Here is a 27180-nt window from a genome sequence, read left to right on the forward strand (position 1 = left end):
CATCACTTGGCTTCTGCCGGCTCAAGCCGGTCTGCTGATCAGGTCACTGTGACCTAGCCTGGCAGCTAGATCACCAGCTGTCATACTGTAGCTGTCAGACTGGGTTTATGTAGATTCTTGCTCCAACAGAAACAGTTCCGCAAGAACTCATGACTGACTTAAGGTCACATCAGCAGATGCATGTGGAGAATTGGGGAATCAACTCCCAGATAACAGTCCACGCACTTAACCACTACACCAAACTGGCTCTCAAGTTGATGCTTTTAGACCCAGCCTTATTTTTGGATGTTCAACAGCCTCGTTTTTGGTCAAGAGGCAACTGAGGGTCAGAGAGTCTTTTGCTAAGGATGGATCAATCTAAATAGTTGTTTCAATTCTGCAGAAGTGAGAAGTCCCCTGATTTCAAACTGTACCAAGAAATGGTGTTTTCATGTCAATGAGACCTGGGGTCCAATAGAAAATACAAGGTTGGCTATACATAAGGAACGTCATTTTTCCAACATTCACTTTTAAAAACCAACATTCAGTTTTAAACTAATAATCAATCAGCTGTTCATTCATGCTTCCACCATGAGATTTTTTAAAAATTCAGCAGCTAGTAAACGCCTGCCTTCACACATACCTATCATATTATCTAGTGACAAATCTGGAAGTTTGTTCTGTGATGGTCCCACAGGAATTCCACAGAATGACACAGGTGAATACAAAGGTGATGCACTCAAACCGCTGCAAAAGAGAACCACAGCATATGACTTTCAGTCAAGCAACAATATAACCAAAATGGGCTATGGAAGTAGAGAACTTGACTGTCGACCAAAGGAGGCAACCAAGGGCAGATTTATTATATTTTTCCTTACTAGACATGAAATACTGGCAAAATACTGTACTAGAGGTCTTTGTTACAGATAAGGTAAACACCTATCAGGTCCTAATACTGGATGGCCAGCTTGCTACTGACAGAAATTTCTTGGGGGCACAAAGAAATACTGAGTAATGCATAAGACTTCTATGTACATCACAGCACATAACAATGGGTTAACAATTTTAAAATATTATTTCAGTTGACAAAGTTATACTTTTTATGCAAAAAGTGATGTTTCTCATATTAGTGTTTAATAACTAGATAAGGCTGATCAGTTCTCTCCTGCATTCTCTGCTCAGTTTAGTGTTGCTGTAGCCTACTGTTTTAAGACCATGTCTTAAACAGATAGGATTACATACAACCCTCAATAAACAGTTGTGGGTTATTTCTATATCCTGGTTGTCCTTTTTTGGCAGAATGCAGGGAAAAGTGGACTAAAGTAGGGATATGTAAAGTAGGGATATATAAAGTAGGAACCAAAATATGAACTGGGCCAGGTTCATGGTTTGCGAACCTCGAGTCATGCTATCCCACCCCCACAACCCTCCCAGGCAGCTTTGGGTGGTTCGAGTCAGCAGACACAGCAGGGCTTAAAGAGGACATTTAAAGAAGAAATGGTGTGGCTTGTGAGTTGTGCTACAGTGGCTGTGTGGCTTGCAAAACCCATTTAAAGGGACCCCTACAAATGGCTTTAGCAAGCTGTGCAGCATCACCTTGAACTGACTAGTGGTAAACAGAAAGGTTTGTGGTTTGTGAGACCCCACGAACTACAAACCTTCACAAACCCACCTATACAGGGTTTTCAAACCACAGACAGTTACCAACCAGTCACAGTTTGCTTTCTATAAACAATAACAAAAAAAAAAAAACGGGGGTGGGGGGGGGACGTCCAGAAGTCTATGCATATTGACATTGAGATTGTTTTTTCATCCCAATCCATGGAATATATCGGGGGCAAAAAATCCACCCCAAGAAATTCATTAAGAAAATTCTGATACAAGAAACCATTTTAACTGCTCTAGAGAGATGCAGCCCTTCCTGACAACCTGAAGAATAGTTACTTCACCACAGAGTAATATTTGTTGGGTAGAAAAAATGCAAGTTACCAAAAGTGTTTGGAATTATTAATTTTGGATTTTTTAGTGATGTCCTTTAAAATTCATGGAAGTTTATCAACTGCCTCTTAGATTCAAACCATAAAAAATAAATTAAAAACAGCTTTGCAAAAGAACCACATTGATGTGAGATATTCCTTATGCAAAAGGAGAAATGTGAATCTACACAAAAGATAAATTCTGCCTCATATCAAAGTGTGTTTTCAAGTTCTGGATGCTTTAGGTCTGTGAAAGCAGAATGATTTATGCAACCACCAACAAAAACAGCTTTGTGGGACTTTTTCTATACGTCAGCATTTGACTTGGAACGGAATGGAAATTATACCGCAAATAAAATTACAATGTTGTTTGAAGGTTAAGAAGCCCTTAAATCTGAAGATGATAAAAAGGACTCATCAAAACATATCACTATTTCTAAAAAATGAGATGTCATACATAAAGTAGATAATTGTGGCTCATGTAGCAACAAACAGCAAGTGTAAAATGGACGTTATGGTACTTATGCTAAGTATCAGCTACCACAGCTGTACCATGGTCCATGACTTTGGTTATCAATATTAACTAGTACAATAGTATCAGGGTTTTTTTGTAGTAGGCCCTGTACTAAGAGCCCTGTAAGCTCCTGGAGGATTGGCTACTTCAGGGGTGTGTGGCCTAATATAGTCCCGACTGGTCCCAGCCAGGACTCTCCCCCCACCCCATGCTGCTGACCCCCGGGACCCCCATGAGTGCCTGAGGACGGCACGGTCCACCGAAGATGCCGGGAGGCCCCACCCAGCACCGACACCCCCAAAGCTCCTGCTCCTACCGTCGGGCTGGACTGGCCAGCCAAATGACGCTTGTCTGCCACATGCTCTGGGGCGCAGCACAGGAATAGCCCCTGGGCCCGGCCTCTTAACTCAAATCCACCCTCTTATAGTATACATTGAAATTTAATGCTACCTCAAAGACTAGATGAAAGCGACTGGGAAATGATCTGGAACTCCCCTTCCATTAAGGCTAAAAGCATTTATATCCAACTCCAATTTTTAACAATGTATTCACTTTGTTATTTAAACCCTGTCATGATGAGTAAAATCTCTAGGGTCTCAAGTCCAGTTTGTTGGAGGAATTGCAAAACTAAAGACTCCCCATATCATATGTGGTGGGAATGTCCAACAGTGTCAAATTTTTGGAATAAAGCAGTAGAGCAAATAAAACTTATATTCAATCTAACCATTCCAATAGATTTTAAACTTCTTTTATTTGATATCTGGTCTAATAAATTGGCGAGCAAAGATCAGAAATCTTTAATCTCGACAATGTTGGCGATAGCTCTCATGACGATTGCTAAAAATTGGAAACCCCCACATACCCCCACGATTGAAATGTGGTATGATAATTTATGGGACCAGTATGGGAAAGACAATGGATAATCCTTTCTTCAAAAATGATATTTATTTGGCTATGGATTATGATTTGCTTTGGGCCCAGGTTTGGAATTATTTGGGAAAATTTCTTTTTTTGGCTAATAGAATGAATTATAGGCTATTTCTCAACACCTAGCATACTATGTACTATTTTTGTAAATTGTTTGTTATATGCATCCAATGGTCTAAATTGGATCCTTGCATGTTCGATTTATATTTTTATTATTTATTTTCCCTATCCTCCCTTTGTATTGAATTAGATTTAATAAATAAATTTTATTTTAAAAATTAATAAAAACTGACATCTTACCTAATGCGTAGACTTCGGCCTGAAATGGTGGACTTCAACTCCCATATCATTACTCTGCCATCACTAACTACAAGAGCTGCAGAATTTTCATTAATTGGACAACACACCATACTGAATGGACGAACAGTCTTGGTGACTCTGATAGCATCACATTGACTTCGTAAGTCATAGATGAGTTCCTGAATGGGATCAGGGTCTGTAAATATCAAAATATTGGATGTCAAATACTCACAACATGCAAGTTCTTTTGCCAGTTCTACTGTTTTTCACTGCATGAATATATGAAGTGCTACTATTTGTAGATAATATTGAGCTAGGTAGGGTAGATAATTTTAGCATACAGGAACCTATGCTCCATTGCACCATGCACTGAAGAATAAACAGACAAAATAAAGTCAACACAACTGACAACTAAACAAGCTCAAGGAAAAAAGTATGTACACATTTACCAGTTAATTATTTATTTATTCAATTTATATTCTGCTCTCCCCCACAACTGTGGGACTCAGAGCGCATTACAACATAAATAAGCAGTTTAAAAACAATTAAAATCAATACATACAATTCAAGCAATTGACCAGATGGTGTATAACTATATCACTGATTATCAGGGAGAGAGAGGAGGGAAAGAAGCAGAGGACACTGAATAAATAGGTCTTATCTTGGTGATACAGTTCCATGTTACAGGTCCTGCAGAATTCAGCTAAGCTCTGCAGGACCTGGATCTCATTTGGAAGTACATTTTGCAAAGCTGGAGCTATTGCTGAAAAGGCTCTAGCTCTAGTTGAAGCCAGGTGAATGGTCCTTGGCCCCAAGACCTTCAGCATGTTGTTACCTAAGGACCATAACACTCTTTGGGGGGTATGCCAGAAGAGATAGTCCCAAAAATATCTTGGTCCCAGACTGCAAAGGGATTTAAAGGTTAAAACCAACACCTTGAACTTGATCTGGAATTCAATCTGGAGCCAGGGCAGCAGATGGAGCACCAGCTGAATATTTGCTCTACTAGGGATTCCAGTTAGGACCTTCGCTGTCACTGGACCAGCTGAATTTCCGGGTCAGTCTCAAGGGGAGCCCTACATGGAGCAAGTTATAATAATACAGTCTGAAGGTGACCATTGCATTGATCACAATGGCTTGGTCCAACCAAGGTAGGATGGGGGTCAGCTGTTGAACCTGATTTAAGTAAAAGAATGCTGACCTGGTCATGTTGTGATCTGGCCCTCAATTGACAAGGATGTATCCAGAATCATGCCCAGACTCTTCAGCATTGGTACTGATGTCAGGGGGGCATTATTCAAGATCAGGAGCTGAATAACCAATCCCAGTTCTCCTGTTCTCAGCCACAGGAAGTCTGTCTTCAATGGATTTAACTTCAGACTGCTTACATTTACAATTACATTTGTAGCTTATGCCCATTAAGCCCTTTTCAAGACTTCTGTAAACAATTTATGTTAATCTCTGACAAGGGACCACATCTTGTGAATATATTGTGCTTGAGAAAAAGTATTCCTTTGGTGCGAGGAGACTTGAGCCAGTTGAATGTTCTGTCAGTGAAAGCTCTTTGCACCATGGGAAAGCTTCTCTGCTAGCAGATCAGATTAACAGTATCCAGTCTGATAAATTAAAAAGACATTTTATTTTGAAGAGATTATCTTTATTGCAGTCAAATAACCTCAAGCTATTGAGGTTCTAAAATATACAGTGATGCTATAATACTGACTTTAACTACAGCCCCCATCAGGAGAGCAGCAAGAGCTGCTCAGAGCTGAGACAGGAGATGCATTCCACTAGAAGTCATCTTTCTTCTGTTATTTGAATATACTGAAAGCCACTTTGGAGATCACTTGGTCAAAAGGCAGACTATAAATCTTTAACACAAACAACATGGTAAACTGATTGGTCAAATTTCAACAACTACAAATGCAACTTTTACCTACCATGTTGAAAAAAGTATTAAAGTTTTGTTTTTCTAGACTTTATTAGATTTATATCTCTCCCTCCCTACAAGTGGGCTCAGGGTGGGTAACAACAATAAAACTTACAAAGTCATTAAAACATGTAAATTACTTAAAAACCAATAAAAAGATGGCAAAATATGCATTAATTTATAGGTCCCTTAAGCAGGATAGATATCATACATTATTTATACATATACATTAATTTATAGGTCTCATACACTGGATATTAACACTCCTCACCTGGATCTTCACTTGGTGTACTGCTTATATTACTGGCTGATCTGCGAACTCGCAAAGTTATACAACCATTTTCATGTAAGCAGAACAAGCCATCACGCTGAAAACATGGGATTACCTAACCATTAAAACAAGTAACTTCAATTAACATTTTTATCCAAGGTTCTAAAGGTAAAAAAAAATAAGCCAACACAAATCCCATTGTTATCAATGAGCACAATCAGACATGTCTAAATTTTTGTAAATTATTGGTGCTACCATGGTGGTATTTTGGATTAAATCAATTTGCTCATCAACATATGTTCTTCATATGTAACCAAATCTGGAACATTTTCTTAGAAAAATCCCAACACCTCAGCTATCTGCCTCCACGAGGTATAATTATTCTCAAAACTATCATAGAAGAATGTTACAATGAACTCAAAGTGGCCCTGAATGCAATGGTTTTGGACCCTAACTGAGTACAGAGTCAAGAGTTAAGAGTTTCAGAGAAGATGATGATATTGGATTTATACCCCACACAAAACTGCTACCTTGCTTTTCCAATTGTGTATGAGTCTGCCACAGGCCCCAACCACAGACTGTCAGGATACCATCCTGGACATAGGGATAGAAGCCTATGCTTGTAAACTTCATACTCACTAGCTGGTGACTAAATTAAAAAACCAACAAGCACTCTCTCCCTTTACATGCTTTGATGTCAATACATATTATGTGGTGAAAGACCAAAGTACTTTGTATATGTAGTGAATAGTAAGATGGTGAATAATTTATACTGTTCTCTTGTGAAAGATTTTAATTCTCAATGAAAATACTAAGCCTGAATACCAACAGTAATATGCAATTGATCAGTTTCAGGTTGGCAAGACACAACCACTTTGGGCACAGATACACAATGAGAATTCTGCTCAACAAAACTGCATGTCCATCATCATGGCAGAACACCAAGCACAGTCCCTACTTTCTGACATAGTTAGTTCGTTTTCTTACCAGCAGAGTTCTTACTGCTTTTCTGCTGGTTGGGGTACAGATCATGGCACAAGAAAACAAAGGGCTGGGATTTAAAAGGCTGAAATTACTCCGGTGCAGCCTCATATGGAAATTTACCAGTTGTAATGCTCCTTTGAGGTCAATTTATGTGAAATACAAGTGGAGATTTTAGAGGAGACAGGAGGGGAAACCCTTCAAAATATGAATATAATTTATTTCACAGGGATTGTTGAGGAATTTATATTAACAGGTTTCAAGAGTGGCAGTATATCTGCAGAATAAAGTTTCAATATCTTGCTTTAAACTTCTGAGGTGAGTCAAATGAAGGATATTTTACTGATGAGGGCTAGAAAATGTTTGTGACTAATACCTTTAAAATGCCACAATTTTTCCTGTCATAAATTTGTTCCAGTGTTTATCCATCCACATGCATGAGCACACATCTTTATTTTCACACATTTACAATAGCTGTGATGTTCAACTTTATATTTTTCTAGCCCACATAAATTAATGATTCCATAAGATCAAATAAGCTCAGATAAGCCCTCAGGCTTGACTTAGCTGCCTAGCCAAGCAGAGGCAGATGCTCAGAAAAATCACATGTCATTGCTGAAGGAAAAGTCTAAACAACCATAAAATCAAACTTCCTTTCACCACAGGATTGTTTCCACTCTGGTAATTTTTATAATGCCACAAAATAAGGTGGAATTTGCAACAGGCTTTAGAGAGCTGAATTAAACAGTGTTTGACATGTCAGGGTCTAATTTCTTCCACCTTCTTTATTGCTTTGTATTTCAAGCTAACCACAAAGATGTACCATCCCAAAAACAGTAAAAAAAGAAAAAAGAAAAAGAAAGGGTAAGCGCTTACTGTATGTGTTTTCAATATATACCTTTGCCGAATTAACTACAATTCTCTATTTTTGAACCCACAATCAATCAGCAACTTGCACACATCAAAGTGTTGAAAATTATTTTGACAAAACCCTAACTATCCTCAGGGTTACAGTTATCAGTTGTAATGCTCCTTTGAGGTCTGGTTCTTTATGAACCTTCTGATTTACTGCTTCCATGCTGGAGGACAACTGCTGTATGCATTCTGCCTATTAACAGGAACACCAAAATTCCATAAGGAAGCTGGGCAAAAGGGCCAAGAGACAAACTTGCCTTTCACCCTATAGCCAGATTAAACAGTACTGACTATTTAGGCTGTAATTGCCTCTAATATTTCTGGGGGGGAAAAGGTCAAATAAAAAAAAATAAAGATCAATTAAAAGACACACACACATGCAAACACATACTGCCTATCTGCAAGATGGATTTCTTACCTGTAGAAAAGGCACACCTGTTCTTTCAATTGCTATCACACCTACTGTCTGGTTTACTTCCAGGTCAAGAATCAATATTTCTCTTGGGTAGAGTAACAACATGTAGTTTCTTTTGGAAGGCAAGTAGGAAAGCTGAAGGCAGTCATTCAGTGTTACGGATTCAGCACTGGAATTTACCACAAACAACCCTCTTTTCAGCACATTTTCAAAAATACAAAGATACAAACTTTTATCATTTGCATCAAAACATTCAGAGTTCTGACAATGAAAGCAAGCTTGTTTTGTAGCTTCTGCTCTTGAACAGCTTGCAGTGCAGCTATCAGAACTGTAGCATATTTGTTAGAAGAACACTTTTAGTCTCCATGGGAATAGGAAACACATATTTCACCTGGGCCAAGAAAAGGCTTCATTTGTTCTCTTAATTTAAAATAGTGACTGGCTATTGAAAGCCATGTGAGACATTTCTGACGCTTATGTTTTTGAGGCAGTGGAGTTTCTGTGTTCAGCTACAACTGGAGCCCTGTGTTCAAATCCCCATCAAGCCATGAAGTTCCCTGGGTGACCTTGGGCCAGGCACTAATCTACAGACTAACATACCTTACCAAATTGGAGAGTGGTAAAATGGGGATATGAGAATCACAAACTTTCTTTCTTCTGGAGAACCCTGGCTCCGAAACCTCAGATAGAGTTACCAGATTCTGTGCAGCTGCCAGAATCTACTGATGTACAATGTTAAGTGACACATTCACTAATATATATTTTAATAGAAGATTGTTCTTGTAGACATTCTATTCTATATGTTTTAGTTTGCTACTCTATGACTGTAATAAACGAGTAATTGACTGGAGAACTATGTATACCTTTCTGAGCTCCTTGAAGGAAAGGTGTGATAAAAATTATACATGGTGATAATGATGATAATGATGATATTGGATTTATATCCCACCCTATACTCTGAATCTCAGAGCAGACACAATCTCCTTTACCTTTCCCCCCTCCCCCACCACGACAGACACCCTGTGAGGTGGATGGGGTTGAGAAAGCTCTTATAGCAGCTGCCCTTTCAAGGACAACTCCTACGAGAGCTATGGCTGACCCAAGGCCATTCCAGCAGCTGCAAGTGGAGGAGTGGGGAATCAAACCTGGTTCTCCCAGATAAGAGTCCACGCACTTAACCACTACACCAAACTGGCTCAACATGCATTGATAAATATGTGTATAATAATAGAGTTAGCCTTATCGGAGATCCAGCACTGGTTTTAAATGTGTCACATTTCAATTATGTGGCTTGACATCATTTAAGGCAGGGGTGTCAAACTCATTTGTTATGAGGGCCAGAACTGATATAAATGAGACTTTGGCGGGTCAGACCATGTTGGGCCGGGCCATGTGTATACCTATTTAAGATTAGGTAGCGGAGATACAAACTTTATAAAGGTACAGACAAGCACAATTAATTATTTAAAACATGCTTAAAACACTAGCACTTGGTTTTAAAGGTGCTTTCTTTGTATTTCTCTCATGGGATCCAGGGAACTGGGCAAAGGAAGCTCTGGCTCTTTTCTTCCTTCCCCAGGGGGCGAAAAGGGGGAGGAGCCTTGGCCAATAGAAGGAAGAGAGGCTTGGCTTAGTAGCTCTGCTGTGTGGTTGTGATAACCTGACAATGCAAGCTCTTCCTTCCCCCTCTTCCTCCCCAAGAGGAGCCTCAGCCAATTGAGAAAATAGAGCCTTTGCTCTGTAGCTCCTGTGCGATTGAGGAAGCCTGGCAAAGCAAGCTGTGATGCAAAAGGAAGCAAGAGAGAGGGAAAAGGAAGCAGATGACAGGCAGTTGCTCAGGGACCTGATAGGAGCCCTCCAAGGGCCTGATCCGGCCCCCAGGTCAGATGTTTGACACCCCTGATTTAAGGTGTAAAATACCCCAAGATATGTATGTGTGTGAATCCTCTTTCCTCTGGGCTGGATGGCAGAATAGGATGATTATTAAATACAATTACTGAAATTCAGTGGAGGAAAGGAAAAAACAGAACTTAACAAGTACACATTTTTTATACTTGCAAACAGATGCTCTAATTCAGGCAAAGTTAGTCATGCCTAAGCCCCTCTGAATTTTTAGGCCATTAGGCCATCTGCTTCAAGCCAAGCAATTGGTCCCTTCCCTTCCCTTCTACCTAGCTACAAGTGATCCATGCAACAGTCACCTCCAGATACCCAGTGTTAATACCTCTGTTAGCTTATATACTAGTATCATAGCCAGTCTCCAGACAATTCTGATGGTTTACATGCTAAAATGTAAATAGAAATAAACAGGGCTTTTCAAACCATTTAAGATACCATTAAAAAGATCACATTTTTGCAAAGGCTTACAACCTGAAATACCATGAAGCACTTAGCACCAGATGTTGGTGTCTAAGTAGGACTTAGACAAACATCTGGTGCTAAGTGCTGATTCACAATGCAGCTTGATGAGTCTGTTCATAGAATCACTGGCAAACTGAAAAGATGCTTCAGGATGGAAAAGAAAGGCAAAATATATGTTCATTCAAAGTCCTGGTAACATACACAGAAAACATGCTCTTAGCAGTTACCTTGGCTTTTCATTTGTGATGAGAATTTTCACTTTGTCCAGAGCCTTCTTTGCCCCTGTGGCAGACACCAGCTTGTTATGAACAGGACTAGAACGAGGGCTGGAAATGTAAACCTTTTTCCCTGAACTGGCAGGAGCCTTTGAAGGAGAGAAGTCTGATATAAACACTATTCCCTCACTTGTAAGCACTGTAACAAGGGAGTAAAAAAGCTGTTATAGCAAAATAAGAGGAACAAACAGATCAACAATTGAATAAATGCAAGCAAACCTGTGGAAGTATTGTTCAGGAAAAAGATCAGACAGATAATTACAATCAAGTAGAAGTCAATAAAGTCAGTTCTGAAAATTAAAAGAAAAAACTAAGGGTTGGATTCAGTGGAAAGGCTTGCAAAATTCAGAATGGGTTTTTCCTTGCCTTCCCTTTCCCCAGCAGCCTTCTTTTTTGTCCCTCACGTCCTCTCTGACAGTCCCGGGGCTGCTATGACAAAATGGAGCACCATACAAGAAGTTACATAGAGGAAAATCTGATGAGACAGCCTCCTCCACAACCACCGCAAGCTACCTCTAGAACCTAAAAGAACACTGCCCAACTCCCCATCTAATGATGAACATTTCTGCTGAATCTAGTCCTAAATATAAGATTACCCTTGCACATTGGCTTATCACACTGAGTTTCATAGTTCCTTCGAAATAGAATACAGCCAAAAGCAGTGATAGCGCAATGAAAACTGTGCTCTAAGCATTATCCTCTCAATATCTCCAGGTTTTCTTACCTTTATAAGTGGGATGAGGCCATATATGTCAATATTATTTCAGTACACACTGGACTTCTCTTAAGGTACACTATGGGCCAGTGTTCTCATTACATGAAGTCATATTTTCTAAGTCATTTCTGAATTCTTGCACAGCAGCCAAGTTAATGAATGATTATCCTAGGTCATTTCTGCTCTCATGTTTCTCACTGCATTCTCTGCCTATGTCAGGTGTTAAAATTACCTTTTGTACAACTATAATACTCACTCCTGTGGGCCAGAAGTGTGATGAATATTCTTCTAGATAGTACTTACATGTTAAATTGGATGGATCAAAGGGATTGAATGAAAAAGAAAGGATGTTTTCTGCATAGCTTTTTTTCCAAAGTTTGGTGCCTGTATCTGCATTCCACAAAACAATGTAATTTGGAGGGTGAACTGCAAGTAGCAGATCCCGAGAGGCATCCTGGCTCCACAGCCACTGCATGTCTGTCAAAAAGAAAAATGGAGCCAGATTTGAAGCTAATAGCAACAATTGTTTGTTTTTTTTTAAGAACATAAGAGAAGCCATGTTGAATCAGGCCAATGACCGATCCAGTCCAACACTCTGTGTCATACAGTGGCCAATATATATATATATATATATATATATATACACACACACACACACACACACACACACACACTGTGGCTAATAGCCACTGATGAACCTCTGCTCCATATTTTTATCCAATCACCTCTTGAAGCTGGCTATGCTTGTGGCCGCCACCACCTCCTGTGGCAGTGAATTCCACATGTTAATCACCCTTTGGGTGAAAAAGTACTTCCTTTTATCCATTTTAACCTGACTGCTCAGTAATTTCATCAAATACCCACGGTTCTTGTATTGTAAGAAAGGGAGAAAAGTACTTCTTTCTCTACTTTCTCCATCCCATGCATTATCTTGTAAACCTCTATCATGTCACCCCGCAGGCGACGTTTCTCCAAGCTAAAGAGCCCCAAGCGTTTCAACCTTGAGGTGCGGCAACCAGAACTGCGCACAGTACTCCAAATGAGACCGCACCATCGATTTATGCAGGGGCATTATGATACTGGCTGATTTGTTTTCAGTTCCCTTCCTAATAATTCCCAGCATGGCGTTGGCCTTTTTTATTGCAATCGCACACTGTCTTGACATTTTCAGTGAGTTATCTACCACGACCCCAAGATCTCTCTCTTGGTCAGTCTCTGCCAGTTCACACCCCATCAACTTGTATTTGTAGCTGGGATTCTTCGCCCCAATGTGCATTACTTTGCACTTGGTCACACTGAACCTCATCTGCCACGTTGACGCCCATTCACCCAGCCTCAACAGATCCCTTTGGAGTGCCTCACAATCCTCTCTGGTTCTCACCACCCTGAACAATTTAGTGGTCATCTGCAAACTTGGCCACTTCACTGCTCACTCCCAACTCCAAATCATTTATGAACAAGTTAAAGAGCATGGGATCCAGTACCGAGCCCTGCCGCACCCCACTGCTTACCGTCCTCCACTGCGAAGACTGCCCATTTATACTAACTCTCTGCTTCCTATTAATCAGCCAGTTTTTGATCCACAAGAGGACCTGTTCTTTTACTCCATGACTCTCGAGCTTTCTAAGGAGTCTTTGATGAGGAACTTTATCAAAAGCTTTCTGGAAATCAAGTTAAACAACATCTATTGGGTCTCCTTTGTCCACATGTTTGTTCACCCCCTCAAAGAAATGTAACAGGTTAGTGAGGCAAGATCTTCCCTGACAGAACCCATGCTGAGTCTTCCTCAATAACCCGTGTTCATCAATGTGCCTACTCATTCTGTCCTTGATAATAGTTTCTACCAACCATTTTTCATCTGCTGTGTTTCTAAGACAAATCAAAGTAAGTGACATATTGGAACCACCAAGCTAAATATTTCATGATTTACAAGGAGAAAAAACTTAAAGAATGAGGGAGGGGGAGAGAGTCTGAACAGACATTCTCTATCATAGGTTAGGAGGATATGACAAACATCACTGGTTTTTTAATTTCCATTTCTTCTATAGAGACACAATTGACTCCACTCCTGTAAAAAAAAATTATCTGAACAACTCACAGGTATCATCTTCATTCTCCACTAAATATATGGCCTGAGGAGTTCACACAATTCCAGCCCATTTCCTGCTAACTTGCCAAAAGCATAGCTGGCATAAACTTTACCAAGGAGTATTGTAAGTTGAGAGGCACTGCAGTACTTGTTTATTAAGCAGGGCTTGGAGGACCCACATATATTTGGCCATTTGACTGGTCAAAAACCATTTGCCAACTGAATGGTCAAATACTGTCCAAGTACATTTAAAGGGGATTACTGCGTAAACAAGAAAAAGTAATCAAAATGTCTGGCACAAATACAATTTTTTCCAGTGCAGCTCCTTGTGCTATTCCAGATACCACATTTTAGAAGCACATTAACTTTAACTACAGGAAGCTGTGGTTAAAAGAGAAGGCCTCGGAAGCCCCACTATGCCCTTGGAGCTCTCCCACATTGCTGTTTAGATCTGATCTCAATCCCAGCCTTAGCAAACATCCCTAAAAAGTAAGATAGCACTTGAAGACAAATAATCCTCTTTAATTCTATTATAGAAAAATGTATACACACACCTAACAAGCTTATGAGTAAATAATCAGAAGAAAAGAGTAAGAGACCAACAAAATTCGTGGTAGGTATTTGTTAGTCTTTAAAGTGCTACTGGTCTCTTATTCTTTTTTACTACTACAGACAGACTAACATGGCTATCATCTCAGAGTAAATAATCAAAGCAGCCAACGCTGGGATACAGTGGCTTTCCTCTTTCTTTCAGGGTCGAGCACAAAGGATGGCGATAGGGGAGGAATTGTCTCAATGGCACCCAGCTGTATGTGGTGTGCCAGAAGGGGTAGTTCTCTCCCCGATGTTGTTCAACATCTACATGCGCCCCCTTGCCCAGAGGTTTGGGCTGGGATGTCATCAGTATGCAGATGACATCCAGCTTTACATACTAATGGGCGGCCAGTCCAACTCCACCCCAGAAGATCTGACCATGGCACTCCAAGCTGTGACTGGCTGGCTCAAGCTGAGTCGACTGAAACTGAATCTGACAAAGACAGAGGTCCTGTACCTAAGTCATGGCAGTCTAGGAACCAAGGTCTTATTACCGACCTTTGATAGGGCACCACTTATGCCAGCGCCCAACGTTAAAAGCATAGGGGTGTTCTTGGATCCCTCCTTAAATATGGAGGCCCAGGTGGCAGCCACCGCCAGATTAGCCTTCTATCACCTTCAGCTGATAAGGCAGTTGGTCCCCTACCTCGAACGCAGCAACTTGGCGACAGTGATCCATGCCACGGTCACCTCAAGATTGGATTACTGCAATGCCCTCTACATGGGGCTGCCCTTGTCTAAAACCCAGAAGCTTCAACTAGTACAGAATGCAGCAGTCAGGATGTTACTGGGTCTTCCCTTATGAGAGCACATTCAGCCTGTGCTGAAAGCACTGCACTGGTTGCCTATCACATACTGAGTTCGTTTCAAGGTGCTGGTTCTCACCTTTAAGGCCCTATATGGTCAGGGGCCTGCATACTTAGGGATTGCCTTTCCCCACATGTTCCCTGGATAGTTCTTCAGTCTGGATTACAAAATCTACTCTCAATTCCCGGCCATAAAGAGGACAGCCTCATGACAACTAAAGTTCTCTGTAGTGGCCCCACTGGTGGAATGAGTTGCAGGAAGAAGTTAGGGCCCTGCAAGAGCTCATACAGTTCTGCAGAGCCTGTAAGATGGCACTCTTCCACCAGGCATTTGTAAACTAGACCACCTGCCATTACAGTTTTTAGGTAACATACGGACCACCTCTTGCAATCTACCTTACAGCAGCAGCGGAGAGGACTATCTAAGATCTGCTTCATAGAGAACATCAATCTGAAACGTAAGATCATAGCACCGAAATGTCAAGCTTCTATGTTTTTAAACTGTTTTATGGTTTTTATGAGAAGACAATACTGACTTTGATGGACCAAGGGTTTGATTCAGTATAAGGCAGCTTCATATGTCTTATTATGTCTATACTCATGCACATGCATGACCATGTAAGCCACCCTTAGCCCACCTCGGCGGGAAGGGCAGGATATAAATGGAATTAAATAAATAAATACAGAGATGTTCTGAGTGTTATCACTGTGGTATAATATTTTGTGTTTCAGCTGGGATCTGGGAGGAATGGATTCAAATCCCTACACTGCCATGACAGTTGCTGGGTGATCTTGGAATAGTCACTTTCTCCAGATCTCACAGAGTGGTTGTGAAGATAACATAGGGAAAGGAAAGTTATGTATACTCCTTGAGCTCTTTGAGGGAGAGATGTATAAAGTGTACTAGATATATATACTCTTTAAAGCAGTTTTCAGAGTTCAAGACGCCATCAGCATTTCTTAATCAGTGAAACTCTCAGCCCTTCTGCTATGCAGTCTAAGAGGCATTACTAGTGACCAATATATACTTGCATCAAAATCACTGGATTACATCCCACTACATGGGAAAACACCATAATATGACACATCCTAAAACTCAGTAAGTAAAATAATAACAACTATTGAAGGATTACAAACCCTTTCCCCTTAAGCTATTTCACTGCAGCCCATCAAAGGCACATGTATGGACTCCAAGCCAATGATAACCAACAATTGATTATGATTTATTGCAGTATATACCATTTCCTGAAACATAAGGTATTCTCCTTTGCCTCACCATATTGATTTCCTATCACTATCACTTAAAACTAATTGCTAGTTATGAAAAAAAAATATTGCTGCTTAACCCTTGGAAATGGAAAACAAAGTAAAATTCACAGCATCTTTGTAAAATTAAATTTCCAACATGTGCTTTTACAAACAATTGATAGTTTATTTTCAAAGCTTGTTTGTAAAAGGAGGAACTGATATGACCTAAGAAAAATGAATGTCAAAGAAACCTCTGAAGTAATTATTGGAGGGAATGAGAATTTTAAATTATAATGGGCTTCAGATATCTGAAAGTAGAGTGAAGGAATAAATTGACACTGTCTTAATCTTGGCACTCTTTGGATAACACAAAATCACTTTAATTGTGTACTAACCAAACCTTAAACGTATTCAAATAAACTACTGAAGAACCAAAATGAAATGACACCAGTAGTAATTCATGCATGAACTGAAAAAAAACCCTCTCCTTAAGCCTACACAACATTATTCATTATTGTGTCTTCAAATTAGGCTTTTACCATGTTGCTCCCACTTCATCATAAGAAGCAATCAAAACAAAATTCAAATTACTTCAATGACATTTCAGGCAATACAGTTAGAGAAAGGAAAAACCTTTTGGTCACACTGGGTCACAAAACATTTTATGAGACAGCTTTGAAAATAAACTACCAATTGTTTGTAAAAGCACATGTTGGAAATTTAATTTTACCAAGATGCTGTGAATTTTACTTCAGGAATAAAAGCAATCCACAACGATGACAATAATATGAATGCGGGTAGTTCTAAAAACAGCAGATGTACAGCTTCTTCAGTAAAACACACACACACGAGAGCTTAAAGATAGTGTAAAATATTAACATAAAAATTTATTTAAAAGATAAAAATGTAGAATACATTGTTTCTCTTTTTCCTCATGTTCCCATCATCCAATGCTTGAGGAGGGATCCCCAAAAATATATCCATTAGAGATTTTGACTGAAAGACATTAATTAAGAATATCTGCAAGTGCAAATATGTCACAGTTACATAGACACATCAGATTTCTGACCCAATTTATCCTACCTAAAAGACGTCTTCAAAAGGCTGTGGGTGAAAACCAATTACTCCTTTTTTGTGTATAGCTTCTTAGGGAAGGGAAGGCACTTTACCCTTCCTTTCTGTTTAAGGTATTAGGGTCTCCCTGATGGTTCAGCTGCCTCAGGCTCCTTTATGTAGCCCATTTAAAGGGGCTGTGCCAGGGAGCCTGAGGCAGCTGAACCATCAGGGAGACACTTCCCTATGCCAGCCCAACTGTCTTGAGCTCTGCACGAGTGAGCCTGAGATAGCTGAGCTGGCACAGGAAGGTCTCTTTGTGCCAATTCAGCTGCCTCAGGGTCACTGGTGCAGACCTTTTAACAGGCTGTGTGAGTGAACCTGAGACAGCTGGGCCAGCATGGGGAAGTCTCTCCCCTCTAGCTCAACTGCCTTGGGGTGCCTGCTGCAGCCCCTTTAAATGGGCTGCACAAGTGAGCCCAGGCCAAGACAGCTGGGCCAGCAAGGAGAAGTCTTTCCCTGCTGGCCCAGCTATTTTTCAGGCTCCCCTATGCAGGCCGTTTAAGGGGACTGAACTAGGGAGCCTGAAGTGGCAGTGAAATGCCTCTAGGAAGGCACTTCACCCCTCCCATTTATATCCTCCTTTCTGCACCCCATGCTTTGGAGAGCAGAAAGCAGGGCCTTTTAAACTCCACAAAAAGCTGCAGGGAGCTGAAAGCAGAGTTTAAATGGCTCCAAGCCATTTAAACCAAACAGCTGAGTGGTGAGGAGCTCCCAGATGCTCAGCTGTTTCTCAGGAAGATCGAAAGCACTGTCACAAACCTACACTAATTGTGTCATAAAATTGTGGTAGTTTGCCCACAGTTCTTCAGTTCATGAACTTCAGTTCACAAACCCCAAAAAGGTCAAAATTCATGACTAACTTTAGTTCATCAGATGTTTTGTGCCCATTCCTAGTTTCCACAGTTCTATGTTCTAGTTAGATGGCTAATGCTGTTGAAGATTTATAATTCAATAATAAAACAGCCAAATCATGCACTTGTGGTGCACAGTAGAGCAACTAGAGCTGCACAGTCCTCATTTCATCTGTTGCACTGCCACTTCTACATAATCTCCCCCTCTATTTCTCTCACTTTATGAACAAATCCACAGGATCAAGTTTTCACTGCTGAAACTACTGTTACATCTAAACAGCTTGGCCATCTGAACGTTACATCACACCCTGACTTTGTTCATAGTAAATTTTCCAAGAAATGCAAACCATTTTGCCTCCGAAGGGAAAAGATGCCAATATATGGAAAGTTTATCAAACTGTGAAGAAATTATTGTAATTTCATTATTTCAGTTTAATTCACTGAGCCCAAATATTATGATGAAGAGAAGTAAAACAGGTAAACAGACACAGTATAATCAAACATTTCAACTGTCCCCAAAACTGTCCTCCTTGGAATTGTATCTAATAACAAGGCATGGTCTAGTTTTTAGTGCTAGGATCAACAAATTACCGTACATCATTATATGTTAAAAGAGCTATCTGGAGGCCTCCATGGGAAATGATTAAGAATTACTGCATAGACTTTACATTTTTAAGAAGCAACACACATTAGAAAGCAAGAAACCTTAGCTAGCTTTACAGCCTTGTTGTTCAGAGTCTGTTATAAGGAGTCAGAGACTTGCTGACTTGGCAAATTTGTCCTTAAACCAATGTTTAACACTGTACTTCAACAGGAGTCTGTCTATTTTGTGGATACTTATCTTACACATAAGGCATATTAAAGCACCAAATTAACAATCTGTGGCCTTAGCTTTCTCTTTCATCTTAAAGCTAAGCACCATCACTGGTACACAGTAATTACTAAATATATACCGACTTTTATAGTACACTGTAGAATATTTACATGCAGACATGTCCAGATTACCAAAAATGTACCAGCTAAATACTTAAGTGTAACAATGCATATGTAATACTATGACTTATAGCACAAATAATAAAGACAACCATAACTACAGATTATAGGTAACAGCTTTTCAATTGGTGCGGCAGGGCGAGAGCCCCCTACAAAGACCCGAAGAACTTATGCTGAGGATTGTGAGACCCATGTGGATAAGAAAAACACAATGGACTCAGTTGCATGAGAAGGGGAACAGAACAATATTTCTCTTCTTCCACCTTGTACTGAAAGAAAACTTGGTAGGATCCAACTCTGTGTCTGCAAACAAGGGAAGCCAGCACAACATTCTTTATTCTCACTCATATCTGTCTGTCTGTACATGTTCCCATGTACCTCTAATGCTCCACTGATATGGATAAAGAGCATTCAGAGAGCTGAAAAGAAGGAAAGACAGAAGGTTGTTTGGGAAAACCAGTGTCTTTCTACCTGAGAGAAACACCAAAAATCTCCCCATCACCTCTACAGGTGTAAAATGGGAAAAAAACATGGAATGAGGCCAAGTGTGCAGGCTTAAATGCTACAGTAATACCAAAGCAATCACTTCTCACACATTTACAAGCATCACCACCTAGTGAAAGGCAGCTACAGAGGTAATGCCAATTTAACCTGTTGTCTAGCAACTGAGTGGCTCTCTTCTTAATTCAACTGTTAACATGCTTAGAGGGACCATAGTTTGCCTTATGTAACAGAACTGAAACAGAAAACAGGCCCTACTCTGCAGACCCTATAGCCCTCTCCCCAAAGGACTAATCTAAACAAACGGAAGTATCACAGCAAGTTAAATTTTCAAAAAGGTAAAGGTAAGTCCCCTGTGCGAGCACCTGTTGTTTCCGACTCTGGGGTGATGTCGCATCATGACAGGGTGGTTTGTCATTACCTTCCCCAGTCATCTACACTTTCCCCCCAGCAAGCTGGGTTCTCATTTTACCAACCTCAGAAGGATGGAAGGCTGAGTCAACCTTGAGTCGGCTACCTGAACCCAGCTTCCACCGGGATCTAACTCAGGTTGTAAGCGGAGAGCTTGAACTGCAGTACTGCAGCTTTACCACTCTGAGCCACGGGGCTGCTAAATTGAATTAAACACATTCATTAAAATGTAACAGCACTTCATAAGCCTAGAGTGACATATTTATCATAACACCTCAGCAATGAGATTAAAGCAAGGCAGTGTCAATATGGGACAAAGGGAAGGGAGAAGTAAACACGCATATAAATAAAATCAAAGAGAGGGGGCTATGGATAGCAGATGTGAGAATGCATAATTGTAAAGCAGGAAGGAAGCATTACATAAGGAGGTTCCTAGAGGAGCTAGAGTGAGAAGGAGTCATGGGCCTGGACCCTGTAGAAAACCTCTACTAACAGTAGACATTTCTGTCAGCAGAACATGGTTTCTTCATTTCCCTCTTCCTGTTGCAGCCTAAAATGACCCTAGAGATCTTTTTTTTTTTTTGGGGGGGGGGGGAGGGAGGAGGAATTAAAAAGCCACAAGCACCCAATTCGTAGATATTTACCATAGCATCCAAGCCACAATCTTAAGTGACTTATTTAAGGGCCGCAAAAAGTAAAGGGGGGGGGGGGGGAGAGAGAAAGAAAGTCCTACTAATTATGAAAAAACTTAGCAACCCCTAGGCCATATTTTATACACATGACATTCCCATCTAACAATACCTCAAAGAAAAATCCAGTATTTTTAAAATATGTCATAAAGAATGCTTTCCAAGCATCACTAACTTTCACAAAAAGACAAACTATTTTCAGAAGTAAAATAAAGCCTCATTGGCCATAGAAAGCATGAAATACACATGTACTTAAAATGTTTCTTTCTCTTCCCCCCTCCCTGGAACAGCAACCAAACATTTCAAAACAAATGCCAAACAGACTATTCCAGTATGTGCACAAAAAGTACAAATATTTACTTAAACATAAATCAACTGTACACAGATATGATAAATAAAAGACAATTTCTCAAACATCTGGATACTTAAGAATCATAACTCCTCGCCAACATTTCTTCTTTTAGATGGGAAGTGCATTTACTGTTCAGTCACAATATAACACACAAACAGAGCAGTTATCTTACCCTGGATGGGTTTTGTGTGTTCTTGGATTTCACAGCGAGCAGCTCCTGTAGCCACATCCCAAACAATGATCTTTCCAGAGACATCAGCTGAAGCTAAGCGCAGAGAATAAGGTGACCCAATATTGTGATGATAGTTTTCTTTAGCCCATTTAACCTAAAGATATGAAATAAAATTGACAGTCATTTGTAATGTAAGTTGGAGCAACTAATATCTTAAAGGATTTCTGGCTGACAACAAAGCAGCATTACAAGTTTACAAAAGAAATGGGATTTTACCCTATTGTCAGGTTAGTAATATAAATTAAAAAAAAAATAAGCAACAAATCTTCTTACAAATTATCAACCCCATGAATAACACAGTGGGTTAGAAATGTGAACCAAAACAGAATGAGCTCACAGATCTCTCTCCCTTCTTCAATCCTTCTGCCTCCCTGCCCCCACCAAACCCCCCCCTCCTATTCTGAAATGTCTGGAACAGAACTGATGCAGCATGCTGGACGGCTGCAGCTTGAGGAAAAATAAGTTACCCCCTCTTCCATGAACAGAACAAGAACTCACACAGGAGTGTGCAGGGGAGTACATCTGCCAATTCCCCACCCCTCAGTTCTTCATACAGATCTCTACACTACATCCTACTTTGTTCCCTCAAGCGCCAATCCAAAGACTGCTTCAGATTTTACTTTTGCTAATTTGTTAATTTTAGGTTCCACATTTTTTTCATATTAAATGATAAAAATATTTTGCTATCCTCCAAGACAGATGATAGAAAATAGACAGACAGACAGATAATAAAGAACATTACCTTTACAACATTAGCTTTGTGTCTTTCCAAAACCTGTAGGGTCTGAGCAGTCTTGGAATCAATCACTAGAACAAGAGAATGGCATCCATATGCAATCAAGCCTTGCCAGCCCCTGAAAGAAAGACAATTGTAGTCTATACTTAATCTTCCTTGAAACTTAGCTGAACTGCTGTAGGTGTGATTCCCAAAGAAGACAAAGCTGTGTAAAACACAGTAACTGTAAGATTAAACATCATGATCCAGAGTTCTACTTATTATATAACATGAATATCCCAGTAAAATATGCTCAGTTTTACCATTTGTAAGAGGAATTTTAAAAATCCTCTAGTGATGATAGCCCTCTGCCTCTGTTCTGTGTGGTCACTGCATATGCCCTTCCTCCAGTACACCTTTCAGGAGCTCTTTTATTTTAAGCAGGGTTGCTTGGCTTTTTTTGTAGCAGGAACTTCTTTATTTATTTATTCAGCTTATATCCTGCCCTCCCCATCGAAGCAGGCTCAGGGCAGCTTACATTCCATAAAAGTCACATAAAAACCAGTATTGATATAAACCTCAATCTTGAAAATATAAAAATGCAGAATAAATAAAAACATATTAGGCCACACCTCCCTGATGCAGCCAATTCTCCTAGAGCTTACAGAAGGCTCTGTACTAAGAGCCCTGTAAACTCTTGGAGGATTGGCTACATCAGGGGTGTGTGGCCTAGTATGCAAAGGAGTTCCTGCTACAAAAAAAGCCTTGCTTTTCAGTGTTATTTTTACTGTTGCATCCATCACTCCCATTCAATGTTTCAATCCCTGTTCATTTTATAAAACAAAACATGCCTTCTTCTCAATCAAACAAACCAGCTTCCATCTCAAAACTCCCCACCCCAGTTTTGGCAGATTTATTGTTAAAACATCAGTTGAAATTACATATCTTTAATACCATTAAAGGAGTAATGAGCACAATTATGGAAAGGAGGAAGAGTTTGCATTTGCAGAATGTATAAACAAGATAATATTTATCAGTTATATAGTACTTTAGTGTCTATATAATTTAGTACAGTTTAGTAATCCTTCCAACAACCCTATGGGATAGACTTCTATCATCCATATCCCCATTTACAGATGGGGGACTGAAAGACTGGATTACTTCAAGCCTCTTATGACACCACTAATATTTGAAGCCAGACTTTCATCTCATAGTACATTTTCCTACACTATGCTCTGTTGCTATCAAGACAGCAAGGGACTAAACTGAAATGAAACAAAAACAACCACATTTGTCTGGTATGAACAATTCACTTATGGCATAACAAGGTGAAACAAACATAACAAGGTGAAACAGACATACACTGTAATCCTATCACCAGAGCTGCCAACTCTGGGTGGGTAAATTCCTGGAGATTTGGAGCGCAGCCTGGGAAGGCTGGGGTTTGGGGAGGATAGGGAGCTCAGTGGGATACCATGCTAAAAAGTAGTGGGTCCCAAACTTTTTCAGGCCACCAATCCCTTGGTCCCATAAACTCATCCACAGTGCCCTCTATGCTACCCTATAACAAAGCATTATTCAGAATAGTGGTTTCCATGACCCACTAAAGAAAATAAAAATAAAATTCAAAACAGTAACAATTAATTGTATATTTATTCAAAATTCAATTAAAACTTTTTTGTTTAATTTATTCATCAGAACTGATTAACTTGATCCAGTGATACCAGCTATTCAAAGTCTGATATTCATTTAGCAAGAATCTTAGATACCACATCTAGTAAACTCCTAACATGATGGATGGGCTTGATGAAGTGATGTCAGTTTCCCAATGTCTGGTTTAAAGTCACTCAGTAGAAGTCTTAAATCAAAATGTTCAGCAATTTGGAGTTAATTTCTTTGCTTGGAGATGACTACACTTGAATGACCACACTAAAACCCCATTCCATCAATGATGATGTTGGAAATGCTAACAAGAAGTTTCTTAACCACTGTCCATAGTAATACATAGCAATCAGAAATTTCCTTCTGTAACCAAAACTCTTGGTACAATTTCTTTGGCTTTGGCTTCAGTTCAGCCTTATTTTGTAGCTCAGTTAGTTCTTCCTCCACTACTGTGGTTTCCTTAGTAACTAAAAATAGCTTTATCACCCAACCTAGAATTTTCATTGAAAGAAGATCCTCAAATCACTCAGACATATCTTCATGCAGCATATCCAAATGGTCACACACACACACCCCTTGCAGAACATCATCTTGTATTCCACTTTTCTCTTCCTGTTTAGACAGGCTTGGAAATCGGTATAGCTCATGATTGTCTATATTGCATTTGAACAGCATTAACTCTGAAATAAATGCAGAGATGACAGGCAGGCTGATCTTAATAAAATTGACCTTCTTTCTTTGTAACTCCAAATTCCATTGAACTTTGCAAACAGTACTGATAAATAAGGAATGTCATGCCTGATCTCTTTGAGTTCATCACTTGAACAAAGCACTGATGTCTTCAAAGAACTCCTTAACAGTGCCGAAAAGGTCATAAAAGTGTATCACACTTCAGCATGTCACAGTATATGTTCAAAATCATTCTCAACACAAAGTTTGCAGAATAGTCAATATTGAAAGCATGGGCTTTAATTTTATTCGCTGCAAGTAATGACAGCATTAAATTACTTGGTAATCACTGAGGTTTTTTGCAACCAGGCATTATCAATGAATGACACAGTGAATGGTAAAAACATCTGGCACTTTTTTTTTCAGGCAAGCAACAAAGCCATACTAGTGACCAGCCATTGATGGTGCTCCATCAGTTGAACAAGCAAGAATATTAGAAAGCAGAATTTCCTTCTCTTTGAAGAACTGCTCAACAAAATGAAATATTCCCTTTAGTATGTGTTCTTAGCTGCCTTGAAAATAACAATTCTTAAGCTAGACTTTCATCTTTTATGAAGTGCACATAAGCGAGAAGCAAAGATTCATTGTCTGGCAAAGCTCGCTCATCCAGTTGTAATAGAAATTCTGTCATCCTTAGTATGCTGTGCAATGTATCTTCACCCCTTTTCAGCCATTTCATAGTTGTCTGTGGTATTGTGCTCTTCAGGTTTTTTGTGTTGCTGCAGATCTCCAGTGGCTGCAGCTGTCTTGAGGCTCCTTCTCAGGTCACTCTATGCCCTCAGACCAGATTACTTCTGTGTCCTTTTTTCTCATCAGAACCTTCTCTTTCTTCCTTAGAACTCTCCTACAGCTCCCTCTCAGGGACAAAATACCTTTCCCCCAAACTTCAATAAGAGGGTCAAATCCACAGAGCTACACATATAGCATAGAAATATTAATACTGGGTAGACTGCAACAAAAAAACCAACATGTTGTTAAAAAGTGAAGTTCAACAGGTTTAGTAACTGAGAACACAGGAAAATAAATACCACACTCAATACGATTACGTTAAGGACTTAACAGTGAAAACTTTAAAAATGACAGAGACAAAAACACATGCTATGACAACAGCTTCTCAAGACACAGTTTACTTGAAGACCAGAGCTCTAGTGGTGTATTTACTACAAATTCTGCAATTACAATTTGAGACATATGGGGTTGAACTAGACAGGCGACTGATCTGATCCATATCCTCCTCCTCTTTTTTTCTCTTTCCTGTGTTCTATCCACATCAGTACGATCTAACCAACTACCACTCCTCACGTCCGTGAACGCCCTTTACCTAGCAAACCCCTCAAGCAGTGCTATAAAATTCCTCTCACTACTAGATCAGGCACACTAAACATCCCTTCAACCTTCTATTCACGGTATTAAGAAGCCCCAAGCACCCTAAAGGCACTCTGTCGCCCAGTGTATATGTTGCACTTCCCCGCCCATATCTTCTCCACTCTACTCACCAATCCGCTGCGCCCCGGTTCTGAGAGCTGAGCGCTCCTGTGAGTGTCCGAGCTGATAGCTTGATGTTAACCATGTAGGGCTGCATCGCTGGAGGAAAGAGAGAGGCAAGGCACACCTCGTAGAGCGGCTGACAGGCCAAGGAAAGAAGGAAGAAACCGGAGACTACAGAAGGAAGCGACCTCTGCGGCCTGAGCGTCGCCGATCCATGCCCCCAAACGATCCGGGTTTCCCTAGCAGCTGGAGACGATCGGTTCCGGCACCCAGGATAACTTTTTGCGTGGAAAGGGGAAATTAATCGTGGCTGAAGTTCGTTCTTTTCTTAACCATACATCCGCACACGACCCGATTTCCTTTCTGGTCTCTTCTAGAACCTGTTTACTACTACTGAGCAAGTTTCATATGGGCATGCTCAGTAGGAGAAAGTGAAGCCAGACAGTATTAGCTTGCCCACACTATGAATCAGAAAATAACCTGAGTGTGCTGAAAAGTACCAGATGCCTTTAAACATTTCCTAGCATTTCTTTAACGATTTATATGTACAGTAAAAAACGCTTATGTCTGGGATGCTACTTAGGCAAAAGGCTCTGTCGCAGAGAGGGACTGCTTGGAGTTGTAAGGAGTTCTAAAACACATGGAGGGAAACCTGAGAATATTTTTCATTGTGAAAATGCAAATAAAATAAAAATGATAAATGCCAGTGCTATAGTAGCTACAGATACCTCAGGTTTTATACAATATCTAAATTCTAAAATATCTCATTATAGTAGCTATAGGGAACAGAGCCATATGGAGCATATTTTTAATGCCCCCCTTTGAAAAATGTTATGTCATCTTTGAGTTTCCAGATTTAGGTTTGTTTGTTTTATTAATTAGAAAGATTCCTGGAGAACAGTAACTATTAGATAGGGCTGCCAGGTCCCATCTTTTAATGAGGGGATTGGGGGTGTTCCATGGGGTGGGCAGTGTGTGGGAGTAATAACTGGCGCTTGGGAGTAAGTAAGGCAGGTGGCTGCCTGAGGTGCTCCCCTTGCCTATGAGGAACCACTGGGAGACCCAGAAAGCTGAGAACGGCATTGGCGTGTGCTGTCTCAAGGTGAAAGCAGCTGGGTGGGACATCAGTGTGCATTCTCCGAGCC

At 40.1% G+C, this 27180-nt stretch overlaps 1 protein-coding gene across 1 annotated transcript in view; it reads right to left on the reverse strand.

The window, feature by feature from the left end:
- WDR11 (WD repeat domain 11) overlaps positions 1-26351 on the reverse strand; it is a 70410-nt gene extending 44059 nt beyond the window's left edge. Inside the window, exons 1-9 of the mRNA XM_060241511.1 lie at positions 26044-26351; positions 22184-22295; positions 21382-21535; positions 11863-12036; positions 10797-10983; positions 8212-8377; positions 5898-6012; positions 3697-3892; positions 623-726 (exon numbers count right to left, since the gene is read on the reverse strand). Coding sequence (XP_060097494.1) covers positions 623-726; positions 3697-3892; positions 5898-6012; positions 8212-8377; positions 10797-10983; positions 11863-12036; positions 21382-21535; positions 22184-22295; positions 26044-26129 — 1294 coding nt within the window. The 5' untranslated portion in view covers positions 26130-26351. The remainder of the gene's footprint in view (positions 1-622; positions 727-3696; positions 3893-5897; positions 6013-8211; positions 8378-10796; positions 10984-11862; positions 12037-21381; positions 21536-22183; positions 22296-26043) is intronic.
- Positions 26352-27180: the final 829 nt, after the last annotated feature.

Source organism: Heteronotia binoei, chromosome 6 (assembly GCF_032191835.1).
Source record: "Heteronotia binoei isolate CCM8104 ecotype False Entrance Well chromosome 6, APGP_CSIRO_Hbin_v1, whole genome shotgun sequence".
Classification (NCBI taxonomy): domain Eukaryota; kingdom Metazoa; phylum Chordata; class Lepidosauria; order Squamata; family Gekkonidae; genus Heteronotia; species Heteronotia binoei.